The 14870-nt window shown below is 29.9% G+C and overlaps 1 protein-coding gene across 1 annotated transcript; it reads right to left on the reverse strand.

Annotated features, from left to right (window-relative positions):
• Positions 1–9568: 9568 nt before the first annotated feature.
• LOC125848188 (internal alternative NAD(P)H-ubiquinone oxidoreductase A1, mitochondrial-like) lies at positions 9569–14870 on the reverse strand. The gene is made up of 9 exons (XM_049528010.1): positions 14461–14870; positions 12324–13009; positions 11818–12031; positions 11514–11674; positions 11351–11416; positions 11100–11263; positions 10891–11005; positions 10270–10449; positions 9569–9776 (listed from the first exon to the last, which is right to left on the reverse strand). The coding sequence occupies exons 2-9, from the start codon at positions 12909–12911 to the stop codon at positions 9621–9623; spliced, it is 1644 nt and encodes a 547-aa protein (XP_049383967.1). The 5' UTR covers positions 12912–13009; positions 14461–14870; the 3' UTR covers positions 9569–9620.

Below are 14870 nucleotides of genomic sequence, written 5' to 3' on the forward strand. Positions count from 1 at the left end.
TTTCTCTTTCTTACCAACTTTTTTGTCAACCTTACAAATTTATTTGAATACTTTTATGAAAAAAATTGCTTAAAATTTTCAAATAATTTATATAGGGATTTTGAAAATTACCAAGTAATAAGTGCACACAAAGTTTTTCTCATTGAATTTTGTCTGGGAAAAAAATATAAAGGAATTAGTTTTTTAATTTTTTTTTATAATCTTCATAAATTCTCATGTAATTTATATATTTGTTTTGTAGAGACATAAGTTTGATGAATTAAATAGTTTTATTGTTTTTTTTTTTAAATGATGATTTAATAACATGACATATCAACTAGAATAGAAGGAGACTTTTGAAATATTTAGTTTTTTTTTTGGATAAAAAATAGTTATAATATTATTCACTTTCTATTTTTTTCAAGAAAAAAACATTGTAAGCATGAATTTCAAAATACACAATTAATTTTACAGTAATAGTTAATTGACATTTAATATTATTGATTCATTATAAAAATTATGATAAATTGATGTAAGTTAGCATTCATGAGTGATTCGTATATCGATATTTTTTTTTTTAATGTATATGTTTATAAGTATTCAAAATTAATGATATTATAGTACATTTTAAAATCGTATTCTCCATAACATAAAAAAATAAAAAGTTTAATTATAATAAAAGATTCTTAAGTATGAAGATTTATTCTTAATAAACTAATATGTATATATTGTTAAAAATAATATGATCATTATTCTAGTTAAATGGGTTTAATAAATCAAATTAGTCTATTATTAAAAAAAAAGGACTATAATGACATGTCATGCCAATTAGGAGAGAGTGAGGCTTTTGAAGTGTCAAGTATATTTGAAGGAAAATAATGATAGTTGAGTGATATTTTGGTCCTAAATAAAACATAAATGATATTTCAAGACAATTTCCTAAATTTGGGTGACCATTTAGGGAATTGACTCCACATATATAGGCAGGCACGGATCCACCTTCGCCAGGAAATTACATTCTACATAGATGTCAAATTTTGGTTTAATAAATATATATAAAAGTATTGACACATTTTGATACAAGTGAAAGGCTTAGAAAGTGTTTGGATTAACTTAAAAGTTGGTCAAACCTACTTTTAAGTAAGTTTTTGACTTCTGAAAGTGTTTGACAAGTATAAAAAAATAAGTTAAAATAAGTTGAGATGTGTTTGGCAAGATCAAGAATGACTTAAATAAGTTTAAAATGACTTAAAATAAGTCAAAAATCAAAAGTAGGTCTCTCCCAACTTTTTATTTTTTGACTTAAAAGTCATTTGAGTTTGACTTTTTATTTTTGACTTAAAAGCTATTTTTTTTAAGTCAATCCAAACGGGCCCTTAGTCTAGTGGTTAAGAGGTTGCAAAATTCTCTAAAGTTGTGTGTTCAAGCCTTGTTGGACTCATTAATTAGTATTACTTTTTATTGACACCCTCCATGAAAATCTTGGGTCCGCTACTGTATATAGATGTGTCTCAATTGTTACTGCCTATCTTCCCTACCAAATAATCTAATCCTATAATTAAAATATTGATTGGATTTTTTTTTTATATTAAAAAGTTTTATGGTAAACAAAATTATTATGTTTATCCTCTTTATATATGTTTATTATAAATTAATATGCTCCAAACGTATAAAACACATACACTTAACTAGTATTACACAAAAGCAGACAAGAGGAAGTCAATTTTGCCGATCTTGAAAGTGAAAAAAGGTATCAATAAAAATTGACATATAGGTATGGTGCAAGTGTGGACTGCACAATTTTACTTTCAAATGGAAACACAACTCTGACCCTACTAAGTCAAGATCTAGTCAAGCTAATGCTTCAAATTTATTCAGGTTTATATTTGGACAATATTTGCTTGAATTGAAAAGAAAATACTACTTTTGAGTTGAGCCCCACATAAGAAATAGACTATACAATAGAAGGGGTAGTTAATTGAACAGTATTTACATGCAAAATTGTACAATGCATATATGTTATACGGGTGGGTGTGCATTCGGTTTTTCGGTTTGGATTTTCGGTTTTTGGTTTTGTAAAAGTGTAACCCAATTCGATCCAAAATAAATTTGATTTGATTTGGTTTTCCTCTATTCGGTTCGGCTTTTTTCGGTTTGGTTATTCGGTTATGTCAATAATTAATAACATATATAACCAAAGTAATAATATTTAATCCCTTAAATATTCTTTCTAATATAAATCATAAGTAAAACTTAAAACACAATACTTATAAGTATACCTATTATAGATGTAATTCAAATATAAAATATAAATGTAATCATCATGAAAGACAATAACCAAAAAGGGACAAAAGTGGTCAACTCCAACTTAATTCTAAACCAAAACATTATATATATATATATATATATAAATTATTCGGTTTTTTTCGGTTTTTATTTTTTAAAATCCAAAACCAAACCAAAAAACCAAATAAAATAATTTATTAATCCAAAACCAATCCGAAAAACCAAAAAACCAATCCAAATAAAAATTCGGTTTGATTTGATTTGGTTATTCGGTTTAATTCGAATAGTGCACACCCCTAATATGTTATATATTCATTTTATATAAATATCTTAAAATTTGATAATATTCTTAACAAAATTTTGAAAATATTTGAAATTTGAATCAATTATACGAACTTGAATTGGGGTATATAGTTGGTGGCAATATTAAATTAGATCGATTCAATCCATTAAATCTCACTTTTTTTTAAAATAAATAAATAAATAAATTGGTTGTCATAATTGACAATGCATGTGACACACAGGAACATTTTAATGTGCAATAAAAGAAAAACGAGTCTTTGTTCAATGCACGATTCCATAGTGTTTTTTGGTTTTAAAATAAAGTTAAGATAATGACAGAAAGAAATTGGGCCCCAAATTAATTCCTTTATACCAACAATCAATAATAAGTGCTTTTACTAAATGGATTTTGAACCAATAATATTAATACCCACGTGATTTTTATGTAACATGATTATAAATATTGCTTTTAGGAGCGTCTTTACTTTTGCTTCCACTTAACATAATCTTTATCCTTGATTAATTGTTAATGTGCTTTCCATTATACACCTTGCAAATTAAAATATCCAGGTTTAAAGACATATATACCCCTATTATTATTTTTTTCATTTTTCTGTGCAATAGAAGGAAAAAAGATAATTAAAAAAATTAAATTGAAAGAAAAAAAGTGAACTGATTACCAATCCAATAATATATTTGTTTTTATTTATCTAAAAAAACATATCATATTTCTATAATTAAAAATAATTTACTGTAATTCTTTAATAAAATAATTTATCACCATATTTGTAAGGGAGACAACAAGGTCAATATTGTCAACACTATCTCGTAACTTCAATAATGGAGATAAAGATAAGGAATGGCACATATAGTAAATTTGTTTAAAGCGAGGGGTAATATTAACAACTCAGTTATATATATATAGATGTTCCATTTACTTTCTTAATAACAGCAAAACAAATCCAAACAATCAATCAACCGCCGGCAACTCAACATCACCGGAGAAACCACCGGCGACGATATAGTCAGTACAATTCACTACCAGTAAAACACATCGGAGAATAAGATGGCCGGAGCAAGAAAAGAGATAATGATGATGAATGGAGGAAACATGTCAAGAAGGGAGGAGTATGGGCGACCAATTCCAAAAAGAGGGCAAGTGAAGATGACTATAGTTTTGGGTTTAGCTCACTCTTTGTCTTCAATTTTCTCCACCGGTGACCGATCTGAGTCTGGCCGGAGAACAACCCATCTCCGCTGAGCTCGCCGATAGAGATGGAGTGTATCAGTTTTGGTAAATTTAGATAGTTTTGAAGGGTACTATAGTCCTTGTAGGGAGGGAATCTTGAGCAGTTGAGCTCAAATCTTTTCTCGTGTACAACTTTTTCTTAATTTTTACAAGTTCTGTCCTGTATATACTAATTTTACTAGTTATGTTCTGTATATACTTTGGGAGTTAATTTTCATTCATCTTCCATATGGCTGAGCTTTTTTCTCTTAGAAAATTCACAAATATTATTAGTTTATTATTCAGTGAGGGTTTATTAATATATTTTACTATTAAATATGAGACAACCCTACTTTGCATACCGAAACAAAAATTTATTGGAATAGACATAATACCGAATTACTCATGCTTTTAAAATGCTATGTGCTATTTTTAATTGCTCACAAATTTTAATTTTTCCAATTTTTAAAATTAAGTGAGCCATTGAATAGCATCCATCCCATTTTTAAAATCCAACTCTATGATTAAGTGAGCCATTGATGAAAATCAAACGTGTTAAAGCACAAATATATATATATATATAAAAAGGAGAATGTTAGACTTGCTGATGTGGCATGCCTAGAGGCTGGATTTCTTATTTACTTTTTTTGTGGGTTTTTTTTTTAGCTTGTTTTTCATTTTAAGACATAAAATATTATTTAATGTTTTTGCAGAATATTAAAGCATACTTCCTCAATTTCATATTAAGTTAATTTTTGAGACATTTTTCATTTTTCAAATTAATTTAATTATTTAGTTTTCAAGACTACTTTTAGAGTGTTCTTCCAATTTTACCCTTTATTAGTTAGTATTGAAATTAGTGATTAATTAATATTTAGTTATTTTAATCATAAAATTGACAATAATTAATAAGGATAAAAATAAAAAAACTAGGTTCAATATATGTCTTAATCTACTTTTCTTAAAGGGTGTGAAACACCTCAAAAATTAACTTAATATGAAATGGAGGGAGTAGTATTTAATGCTTCCCTCATTAAATCATACACATAAAAGTTTCAGTTATCAATTTTTTACATTAAAAACATTTTCTTAATTGTAAAATTTAAAAAGATTTATTCCTTACACTTAATTACAGAATTTGAAAAGTTTTTTAACACTAACTTTTGAATACTATATAAATACATACGACATAACATATGTTCTACATCTCTCTTTTTCCATAAAATAGATAGAATTAAAATAATCAAGCAACCAAGGCCTAGATATGAATCAAAGCCAATTTTGTGATTTCAAGTGTTAATATAGCTACTATTTGATACTCTCTGATCCTGTTAGATCGTCAACACACTTATTTATTATTCAAGACGTACAAACACTAGCAATATGGACATGAAATTACCGAACATTTGTTGAATGTTATACTTCTACCATGGTAGGAAGGTTGTTCAGAGAGGTTTTCTGTTGTGATGACAATCGAAATAGTTAAATGCGGTTGAGCATGACTAAGTGATCAATGGGTTCTCACGAAAATCAAAACACTTGTAAAAATTGTATACTGAGGTCACAAAAATAATTTGATTATTTTGTAACTTTTTTCTATGTTCTTTATCATTTTTCATTAGCAGAAAATGATGAAGTATTTTAGAGAGAAAATTGAACCTGAGAGATTTTCCATAAAACTAGAAGGAGATAATTAAAAAGGAAAAGCAAAAAGAAAAGATTTCATGTAATATAATTAAAATTTAAGTTTAATTTGCAATTAATGATTCATTTATTTTGTTACATATTTTTATTTTTTATTTTATCTAATCTATGAAATTCTGAAAAAAAAAATTAAAATACTTTATTTATCTCTTCTCATCATTACTATAATTTATTACTTTTCATCTTTCTTTATTATTACTAGAATTTAGAAATCCCTCAAACGGATATAATAATATAAACGCTGATACATTAATTTGATGCGCGAGATATATTACATTTTATACATGATACACTAATCTGATGTACATTTTATACATGATACACTAATCTGATGCGCGAGATACAATAATATAAGCGATGATACATTAATCTGATGCGCGAAAATGAGGGATTTTGGAGATTTGTAAAACTTATAGGGGATAATGATAATAAGTAAACTAAAAGGTGGGATTTCTATAATTTTTCCTACAATTTATTTCTTTTCCTTAAATTCTTTTTTCTACCTTCTATTTTTATAATTTTCTAAAAAGAAAAAAAAGTATTTAACTCTAATACTTATTACCATAATTTAATATTATACCTTCTATTTCTATTATTTTTTTAAAAAATATATATATATTTTATTTATGTCTCCTTTTTATTACCACAAATATGTTCTCCTCATTTATTTTTCTCTCAATCAATCTCATTTAATTTGTTGTAAAATGTTGAAGAAAATTAAAATATCTTATTTTTCATCATTAATAAAAGGGAAAATTGTATATAATAACAAATTATTAATTCAAATTAAATGCTATAAATATAGTTTGATTTAATTGTACCTCATAGCAAACTGTTGCTATTTCATCTCTCTCCTGGTGAATCTCGCTCACCACTCTCGTTCTCTCCCTCACCTCTCTCGTTTTTTATACAAACGTAAGTGTATAAAGTGCGTTTGTGTTTGTACAAAGCGAGAGAAAATAACGTAAGTGTATAAAGTGCATTTGTGTTTGTACAAAGCGAGAGAAAATTATATATATACATATATTTTCGTTCCCCTCTCTCTCCTCTCCCAGATCTCGCTCGCCACTCTCCCAGAGCTCGCTCTCTCACTCGCCTCTCTCACTTTATACAAAAACGCAAATTGTATAAAATGCGTTTGTGTTTGTATAAAGAGAGAGAAAATTGTATATATACAAATATTTTCGTTCCCCTCTACCAAATCTCGCTCGCCACTCTCCCAGATCTTGCTCTCTCACTCGCCTCTCTCACTTTATACAAAAACGCAAATGTATAAAATGCGTGAAAATTGTATATATACATATATTTCCGTTCCCCTCTCTCCCCTCTCCTAGATCTCGCTCGCTCACTCGCCTCTCTCACTTTATACAATTGATCTTTTTGTATATGTATACCAAAACAGATTATACAACTGCTTTCCTTTGTATATGTATAGCGAAATATACATATTTATGTTTCTATGGAGCGCAATTATGCAAACTTTGCTATAACATACAAATATGAATTTTGTGTTTGCTATATGTGAAAGTTGCTCTTAATAAAATACTATTAATTAATTTTCCTAAAACTTTTCTTTTCCTAAATTTCTTTCATTTATTAAAAAATAAAACAGTTCTTAAATTCTGATAAATCTCTTCACAATCATTTTCAAAGATTTTTATATTTTTGTAGTTTGTCATTTTTGTCAGAAATTTATTTATAACTTATTCTTTTTAGTTTTTACACTTCATCTTTTTTTGAGTTGCAGGAGCTTAAATTTTCTTGTGAAAATAAATTTTATATATATATATATATATATATATATATATAACTACAAAAATAAAAGGTAAAAAGATGAATATAAGGAAGAGAAATATTTAAGAAATATATTTTTATGTTTCAAAACGGTAGCTTTTGAATTCCTTATTTTTGGGAAGGTATAACTTATCATTAATTAATAATTAATCTTTTCTTTTTTCTTTTTTTTTTGGGAGTTTTTTCTTTATTTTTTCCTCATTTATGTGTTATATTAAAAACCTTTAAAACCCACTTCTTTAATTCTATTAATTATATTAAATATAATGTTAAGAAACTAAAAAGTCATTTCTTTAATAAGCTTTAATGATATTTATTTTCATTACACTAACAACTTTTTATTTTTCTAATTTCTAAAGTAATTAATAATCATATTGATATTTTATATTATAGTCGTATAAATAAAGATATTGCCATATTTTATAGAAATCATCTTATTAATTTTTTTATTGTTATATTTTCGAGAGATATTGTCAGAAATCATCACATTGATTTTTTCTTGTTGTTATATTCTTTATGTTTATTATTTGGATATTTTAGTTTAACTCAAAAAAATAAGATGCAAACTATTGAATTATGATTAACTTGTGGGAGTGGATGTCAGTAAAAACTCCAAAGATTAATTATGCATTGAATTTGTATTTTATTTTTCGTTTCAAAAAATTAAGGTCTAACAATTATATTGCAAATACATCTTCATCTATATGAAACTTAATAAAATTATTCATAGCTTATCATTTTTTATAATCGCACGAAGCGCGGACAAGTTCACTAGTAATAGTAATTGTATATATGTTCACAATTGACTTGTGTATTTGATAGAAAGTTCTAATATTTTTTTATTTCTTATTTTGTATTAATAAAATCATTCCACATAAGTATTTGTATTAGTTAAATTACTTAATTAAATTTATCTATGGCGAATAAATTATTAAAATTATTGTCTATTCCAAACAAAGAAAAAAGAAGAAGAGATATTAAATATAAATATATGTATTGAAATGGTTTTCTTTTTCCCTCTTTATCTCGATTCTTTAAGAAGATCATCAAAAAGGTATAACTTTACTAACAAAATTTCTTGATTAAGTCATAAAACAACAAAGTTTCTTGATTAAGACATAAAACTCAAGAGAGAAATCAACAGATTTGGATTTCTTAAAAATTGGATGAGATTTGATTGTTCTAAAATTATAATTTGTAATCAATTAGTAAATGCATCGTAGCATTTTAAAAGAGTAAAATTTTCTTCTAAGTTCATCGTTTAATTTGAGGGGTATATTTGACTCAAAAAATAAACGTGGAGTATATTGTTAGATACTAAGGTAGAAAAAAAATATTCATAAACTATTTCTCATAGGTTAAAGGTATTTTTGACCTTTTTCTTTATAAAAATATGTATAAATAATTGTTATTTTATGAAAATTATTATGGTAAAATATGAATGTTATACATATAGGGACTGCAATGTTAATATTTTAAAACTTGGGTATTAGACTTAATTGTGTTCCCACATGTTTTTCTTCACTAAATTTAAATACATGAGTAACTTGATCTAACGCCTAAATTCCCTTAAAATGGATGATTAATAATGAGTCACTATAATGTTACATGTTCTTTTAAATATTATTATGAATACTGTATTAAAATAATATGTGACAGATAATATTTTCTAACGTTTTGAAATAATGTAACATTTATTATTATTAAATATAAAAAGAATAACTTTACAGTCTACTGTTGAGATTTTGGATGGTTAGACGCACCCCCTTCTTTCGCATTTAGTTTAACAAGCTATATCATTATTAACTTTATTTAAAAAATAAATAAACAATAAATATTTAGCTATGTTATTATACTTATGCAACCAAATATGATTCATGGTATCACATTATTATTATTATCAAGTAGATTTATGTAATTATTATGTTGTATGTTTACTAGGTTCATGTAATTTTGTTCCTCTCGTAATTGAACCAAATCTAACTTAAGAATGACGATTTGTACTTCATTTTGACAGAAAATCTTAATTGCTCAGTTGATTGACTTGTTTGCTGTACTTTCAACTTATTGGTGAGAGTTCATTTCTGACCTAATTGCTGTACTTTCAACTTATTGGTGAGAGTTCATTCCTGACCTTGTAATCCCCTTCCTGATTTCTCCTACCTTACCTTCATGTTTTAAAAAAATATAAAAATATTCCCATTTTGACAAGCATTTTTCCCATTCTTCTTTTTCAATCCTAAAAAATATAGCATTATTAATAATTTTTTACATTACACTATAAGGTAGGTTATTAAGTGTTCAAAAAATGGATCAAAAACATGAAAATCCTACTAGAAGTGCTAGTTTATCCTATCTTAGTATTGTCTCTGCCAAAGATTAACGTTGTTCCCCAGTTCATAGCCACATAAAACCTGTTCCTCCAGCTGATAACTCGAGTCAGGTATGCGGAGCGCCAAATAAACCAGCTCGTGAAGCCTGCTAACGAGACACCCTTCTCACCCTGACAAACAAAATAAAGATCAAAACATAGTATGGAAAGGTATATATACACAGGACAAGCAGTGGCGGAGCAAGGAATTTTAGGAAGAGGGTCCAAAAATTAAATAACAAAAGTTCTTTTTAAAAAGGAGAAAATATTGTTCTATGTGAAATTTGAACACGTGAGCACTGTACTCATTAAAGATGTCGAAACATACATTCAAGACATCTTAAATCACTAGGCTATAACAACCTACTATGCCAAGGGTGTCCAAAATATGTTATTTAATCACTTCGTATATAATTTTACTTGTATATGCGGTATTTTTTTCCGACGAAGGGTGTCCAATTGGACACCCTGGCATACATGTGCCTACGCCACTGAGGACAAGCTCTTTCTTGATTGATATTACACGAAGAGACGAATCCAAGATGTAGAGTCATTGAGTCCAGAACCCGCCTGACTAAATGTTTTGGTCGAAGAGTAATAGAGATGATGAAGAATATAATGTTACCTTAGCTTGACGGAGATCAACAAGAGCCTTGTAACGCCCCACAGTTGCCATGCTTCCAAGATGCTTGTAAACAAATGGATCTCCTAGAGTGATGTCTTTGGCTGAGAGAGCTTTGCCTCCATTCTGTTTCCCAATGTCGGTGAACAATTTAACAAGATACTTCCCTTGTCTTTCAGCAACCTATTAAAAAAATTGCACTTTGAGAAAAATTCTATACTCCAAAGTCATATTTCAAGAAAACGTAGTAGTTTCTCAAGATAACTCGATTCTTGCAACCCAAGAAGAAGGATATGGGTAACAACTCCTAGTTATGTCTAAGACAGGATAACAATACAGCTTGTTGTATTGTTGTAGAGAGAAGGATACCTGATCAACTTTCAAGTAACGTATCACTGTAACCCTTGACAGCATATGCAACTTTAAGGTTGTTCATAAAAACTTTAGGCCTCAGTTACGTTCATAAACGGTTGCAATTGAGGCCATTCACATAAAACTAAGCGGGATCAAGAAGAAAGAAACATGCAATTCACTACAGGAAAAAAGAATGGGACAAGAGAAATGCAAATGAATAAGATAAAGATGCTCAGACAAATCAAGGACGTATCAGGAAATTAAACTGACCTGAGCAAGAGCTGGAAGCACCGGCTTTCCAGTCTGTTCAAGAAAACCAGCACAATCTCCTATTGCAAACACATCTTCTACAGAAGGAACTCGCAACCATTCATCGATTCCAATCCTGTAACATGTCTTAAGATTAGTTGGCTGGATACAGGAAAGGGAACCAAGGTCCAAGAAGTTGCTAAGTTGTTGGAGAAGTTCAAACTCTGTACCTTCCACCAGGAGACTTGGGAATATCTAGTGATTTAATAAATTTGGAAGGACCAACTCCAGTAGACCAAACGAGAAGGCCATATGGAACATCACTTCCATCACTGAGAACTATTTTATCTGGATGTACTTCTTTTACAACACCATGAACAAGGCGGACACCAACCTGATATGTATGAAATTTTGCTCACAAATTCAACAAACACTGAAGAAACTTCTTTTCTTAATGCAAAGCAATTGAATGATTCATTACCTTGGTCAAATGCTTTGTCGCATATTCCCGCAATCCAACATCAAATGAAGACAAAATCTCATTAGCCTGTCCATGGAAAGTGTTACTAGATCATACTCAACAGTCAACATAATGCTATTTCCTCTGCAATTTTAGGTTTGCCCATATACAGCTGGATATTTACCTCAATGAGGGTTACATGAATGTAGTTTTTGACATGAGCATAACGTTCGCGTACATCTCTCATGATAAAATCACTTAGCTCCCCGCTGAATTCAACCCCTGTAGGGCCACCTCCAATCACAACACAGTGCAACAAGCGCTCTTTCTCTTCTTCAGAAATGCCTGCAATTTTACACACAAAAAAATTATACTACATTCACTTTTTCTATTATAACCTTGATGTCATATATTATCCTACAGAGTACAGATCTACCAAAGAAGTTCGGTACGGCAAGATTAAAGACTATCGAACATGGGGGAATAACCTGGAGTTTCTGAGACCATCAAGTTCATAAGAAGCTTCTTCCTGATTTCTTGGGCATTCTGTACTTCACGGAGAAAGAAGGCATGTTCCTCCACTCCCTTTATGCCAAAGGTCAAAGGTTCGGCTCCAGAAGCAATAACAAGCTTGTCATATGCAACCTTAAATCTGTAATGCTCATGAGAGACTCCACGATCGCCAACCGTTTCACAGTATACCTGTATTGTGTCTTCTCAAATCAAAACACACACAAACATAATAGACTGAACACGATAACAAGTTGAATGCAGTTTAAACAAAGTCCCTTTCCCCTTTAATTACTTGACTGTATTACTCGAATAATTTTCTGATTGGTATGCCATTTACCTAGGAGTCTCCTAATTTCCTAAAAAAACAAAACCTGAATGGATGTAGGTAATCATGTCTATATATTTGATTAGATTGAAAGGAGGAATTATATGTTAAAGACATATTTTGGAAGTGAGAAAAATAAGAGTTTGTTATACTCACTTCATGTTTATCAGCATCAACACCAGTGCAGGATGCTAGGAAGAAATATGAATTTGGATCCTTTGCCAGTGATTTCTGTATCTGGGTAACTGGTTCAGCAACTGATCGGAATTCCAATGTTCCAACACAAGTAGATGCAAGCAAAGGTGTAAAGACCATATGGTTTCTTGGTGCTATACAAACAACATCATACATAGTAGTGTCTATTCCTTTGAGGAATCTGCAAGCGGCCCAACCAGATCCAAGAACAACTACTCTAGGTTTTTCACCCTGTTTTGTTGCTTCAAGGCCTGGATAACTGGATCTTTCATTCTTTGAATCAGAACCCCCAACCGTCTGAGCCTCTGCATGTGGAAACTGATATTGAGGGGTAAACTTCATTCCTCTGTTCCCGAAACTTAATTGACTTATCATCTGTGTTCTTGGAATGTATGACGAATTGAAACCTGTTACAGCTTTTTCAAAAACTGGCGCAGGGTGCCTCAATGGTGAAATGCCTTCACAGAATATATTTCTCTCACTTGCATAGTTTCCAATTGCACCTCCAGAACGCCTTAAGCTACTCCTTGCAGCCCTTACCAATGCCATGTTCAGAGTACCCCTTACCAAAGCTGATACTGTTGCAATCTTTTATGAAGGCAATTACTGTTTGGACTTTAGATGGTATGCAATGTTTATGAATGACACTGAAAAAAAGGAAGAAAGTAGATGTGAGCTCTCGATAGAAGCTGCAATACACTTATAAAGAAGATCCCAGAAGTGTGGAGAAGTAAAGATTATGAACATTGAAGTTGAGCGTATCAGTCAAGGACAAGACAAAAGCAAGACAAAGAAGGTTCCTAGGATCACCTAGTAGAAACAGGAAAGACAAAATCTGCATTTCTTCACGGTGGCAGTTTCAATGTGAAGTGTTCTCGCAAAATTCTTAGAATGGATCCAGATATAAAACACCTGGATTTACAATATACCATGATCTTGCATACACTCACTACAATCTCAGTCCTCTAGACAAATATGGCCAGTTAGTGCCAAATTCCAAAATTGGTAGCAGATTTTACAAGAATCTGGTCAAGAAAATGAAGAGTGCAACCATACTTACTATGCCAGTTTCAATTTGAAGTTTACTTGGTCACGTTTTGCTAATACTTACCAGATATGAATTCACTCTAGTCAGTCTGTTATGAAATCCAAACCTCTGCCATTTACTATATAAACTACCGAGATGTTGATATCATTGCACAACAACTTGATGGTACATATAAACTCCGATAACATTATAGGTTATACATTTCATTACTTCAAACCTTAGAACAAACTATTTGTTGACACAATATTACAAATAATCAGCAAAGGTCGTTGGATTAAATTTCTGAACACGACATACTTAAATTCAAATTTGGAATGACAGAACACGTCTAGCAATGGAAGAAATGTGATCGCCATCAATGCAAGCAATCTATGAAGTAAGATAGACAACATCAATCTCTTAACCCATAAACTGGTTAAGTTGTATGATTAGTTAGCAACTAAAAGGTTCAATCTTTTTTTCCAGAAAAATATCTAGTTCTACAAATAAATTAGCTTGGACCAAGACAAATACTGAAAAAATCAGACAAAAAAAAGAATGACAGCATCACGGAATTAAAAAAGATTGTCAACATCAGCCTACCAAAATCTGCTACACATAATTTAACATTCAAAGTTCTACAACCAAAACTGGACAAGAAGAAAAACAACATCTTTAACTATTCACAAATAAAAAAGTGTCCTACATTAATTGAGAAAATGAGTTGTTGTCTACTTATATAATCTTGGACAGTCCTTCCCTCGTGAGCTATATTTTTTATTGAGTTAGCTTATGCCAAGATAGATCAAGAGAGGAGAGGATTAACAGTATTGAACCCAATAGCTTTATAAGTCCAAATATTAAAATAGTCTGTGGGTTCAATTGAATCCTGGATCCACCCCTAGATCAAGAACCCCTGTGTGCTCAATATATAACATCTCATACTCATAAAATAGCAGTAAAAACTTGCACATGATTAATTCATCATAAGTTACAATAATGATGAAACTATACATGGTACAATCAAGATCCAGCATAATATATACATAAGAAATGAAAAAAAGGAATTACCTTTAAGAATTTAAAGAAGAAGATGAAACCCCATAAGAAAGAAAAGATTTTCTCCAGGATATCAGGAGTCAACAGTATACTTTTACACTAAAAAAAAGAGCCACCCTTTAATTTTATATAGACAAAACCTTGATCAGCAAGAAAATATTGGTCAAAATCTGATAGCTCCACATGCATTTTTTTTCCTTTTTTTCTAATGTAAAACAAAAAGGGTATGGAGGAATCACAAATACAAGTTCTCTACTGCTATAATTTTAACATTTGGGTGATTTGCTGCAAAAAATATGTATAAATAAAAACATGCAAATGTAGATGAAGGAAAAAGGAAAGAGGCAACTCTGCCATCTCGGTGGAACAAACGACAGCGTTTTGCTTCCTTTTTTTTTTCCTTAGGTCAATCGAGGAGTGCT

The sequence above is a fragment of the Solanum stenotomum genome, chromosome 12 (genome assembly GCF_019186545.1).
Source record: "Solanum stenotomum isolate F172 chromosome 12, ASM1918654v1, whole genome shotgun sequence".
Lineage (NCBI taxonomy): Eukaryota > Viridiplantae > Streptophyta > Magnoliopsida > Solanales > Solanaceae > Solanum > Solanum stenotomum.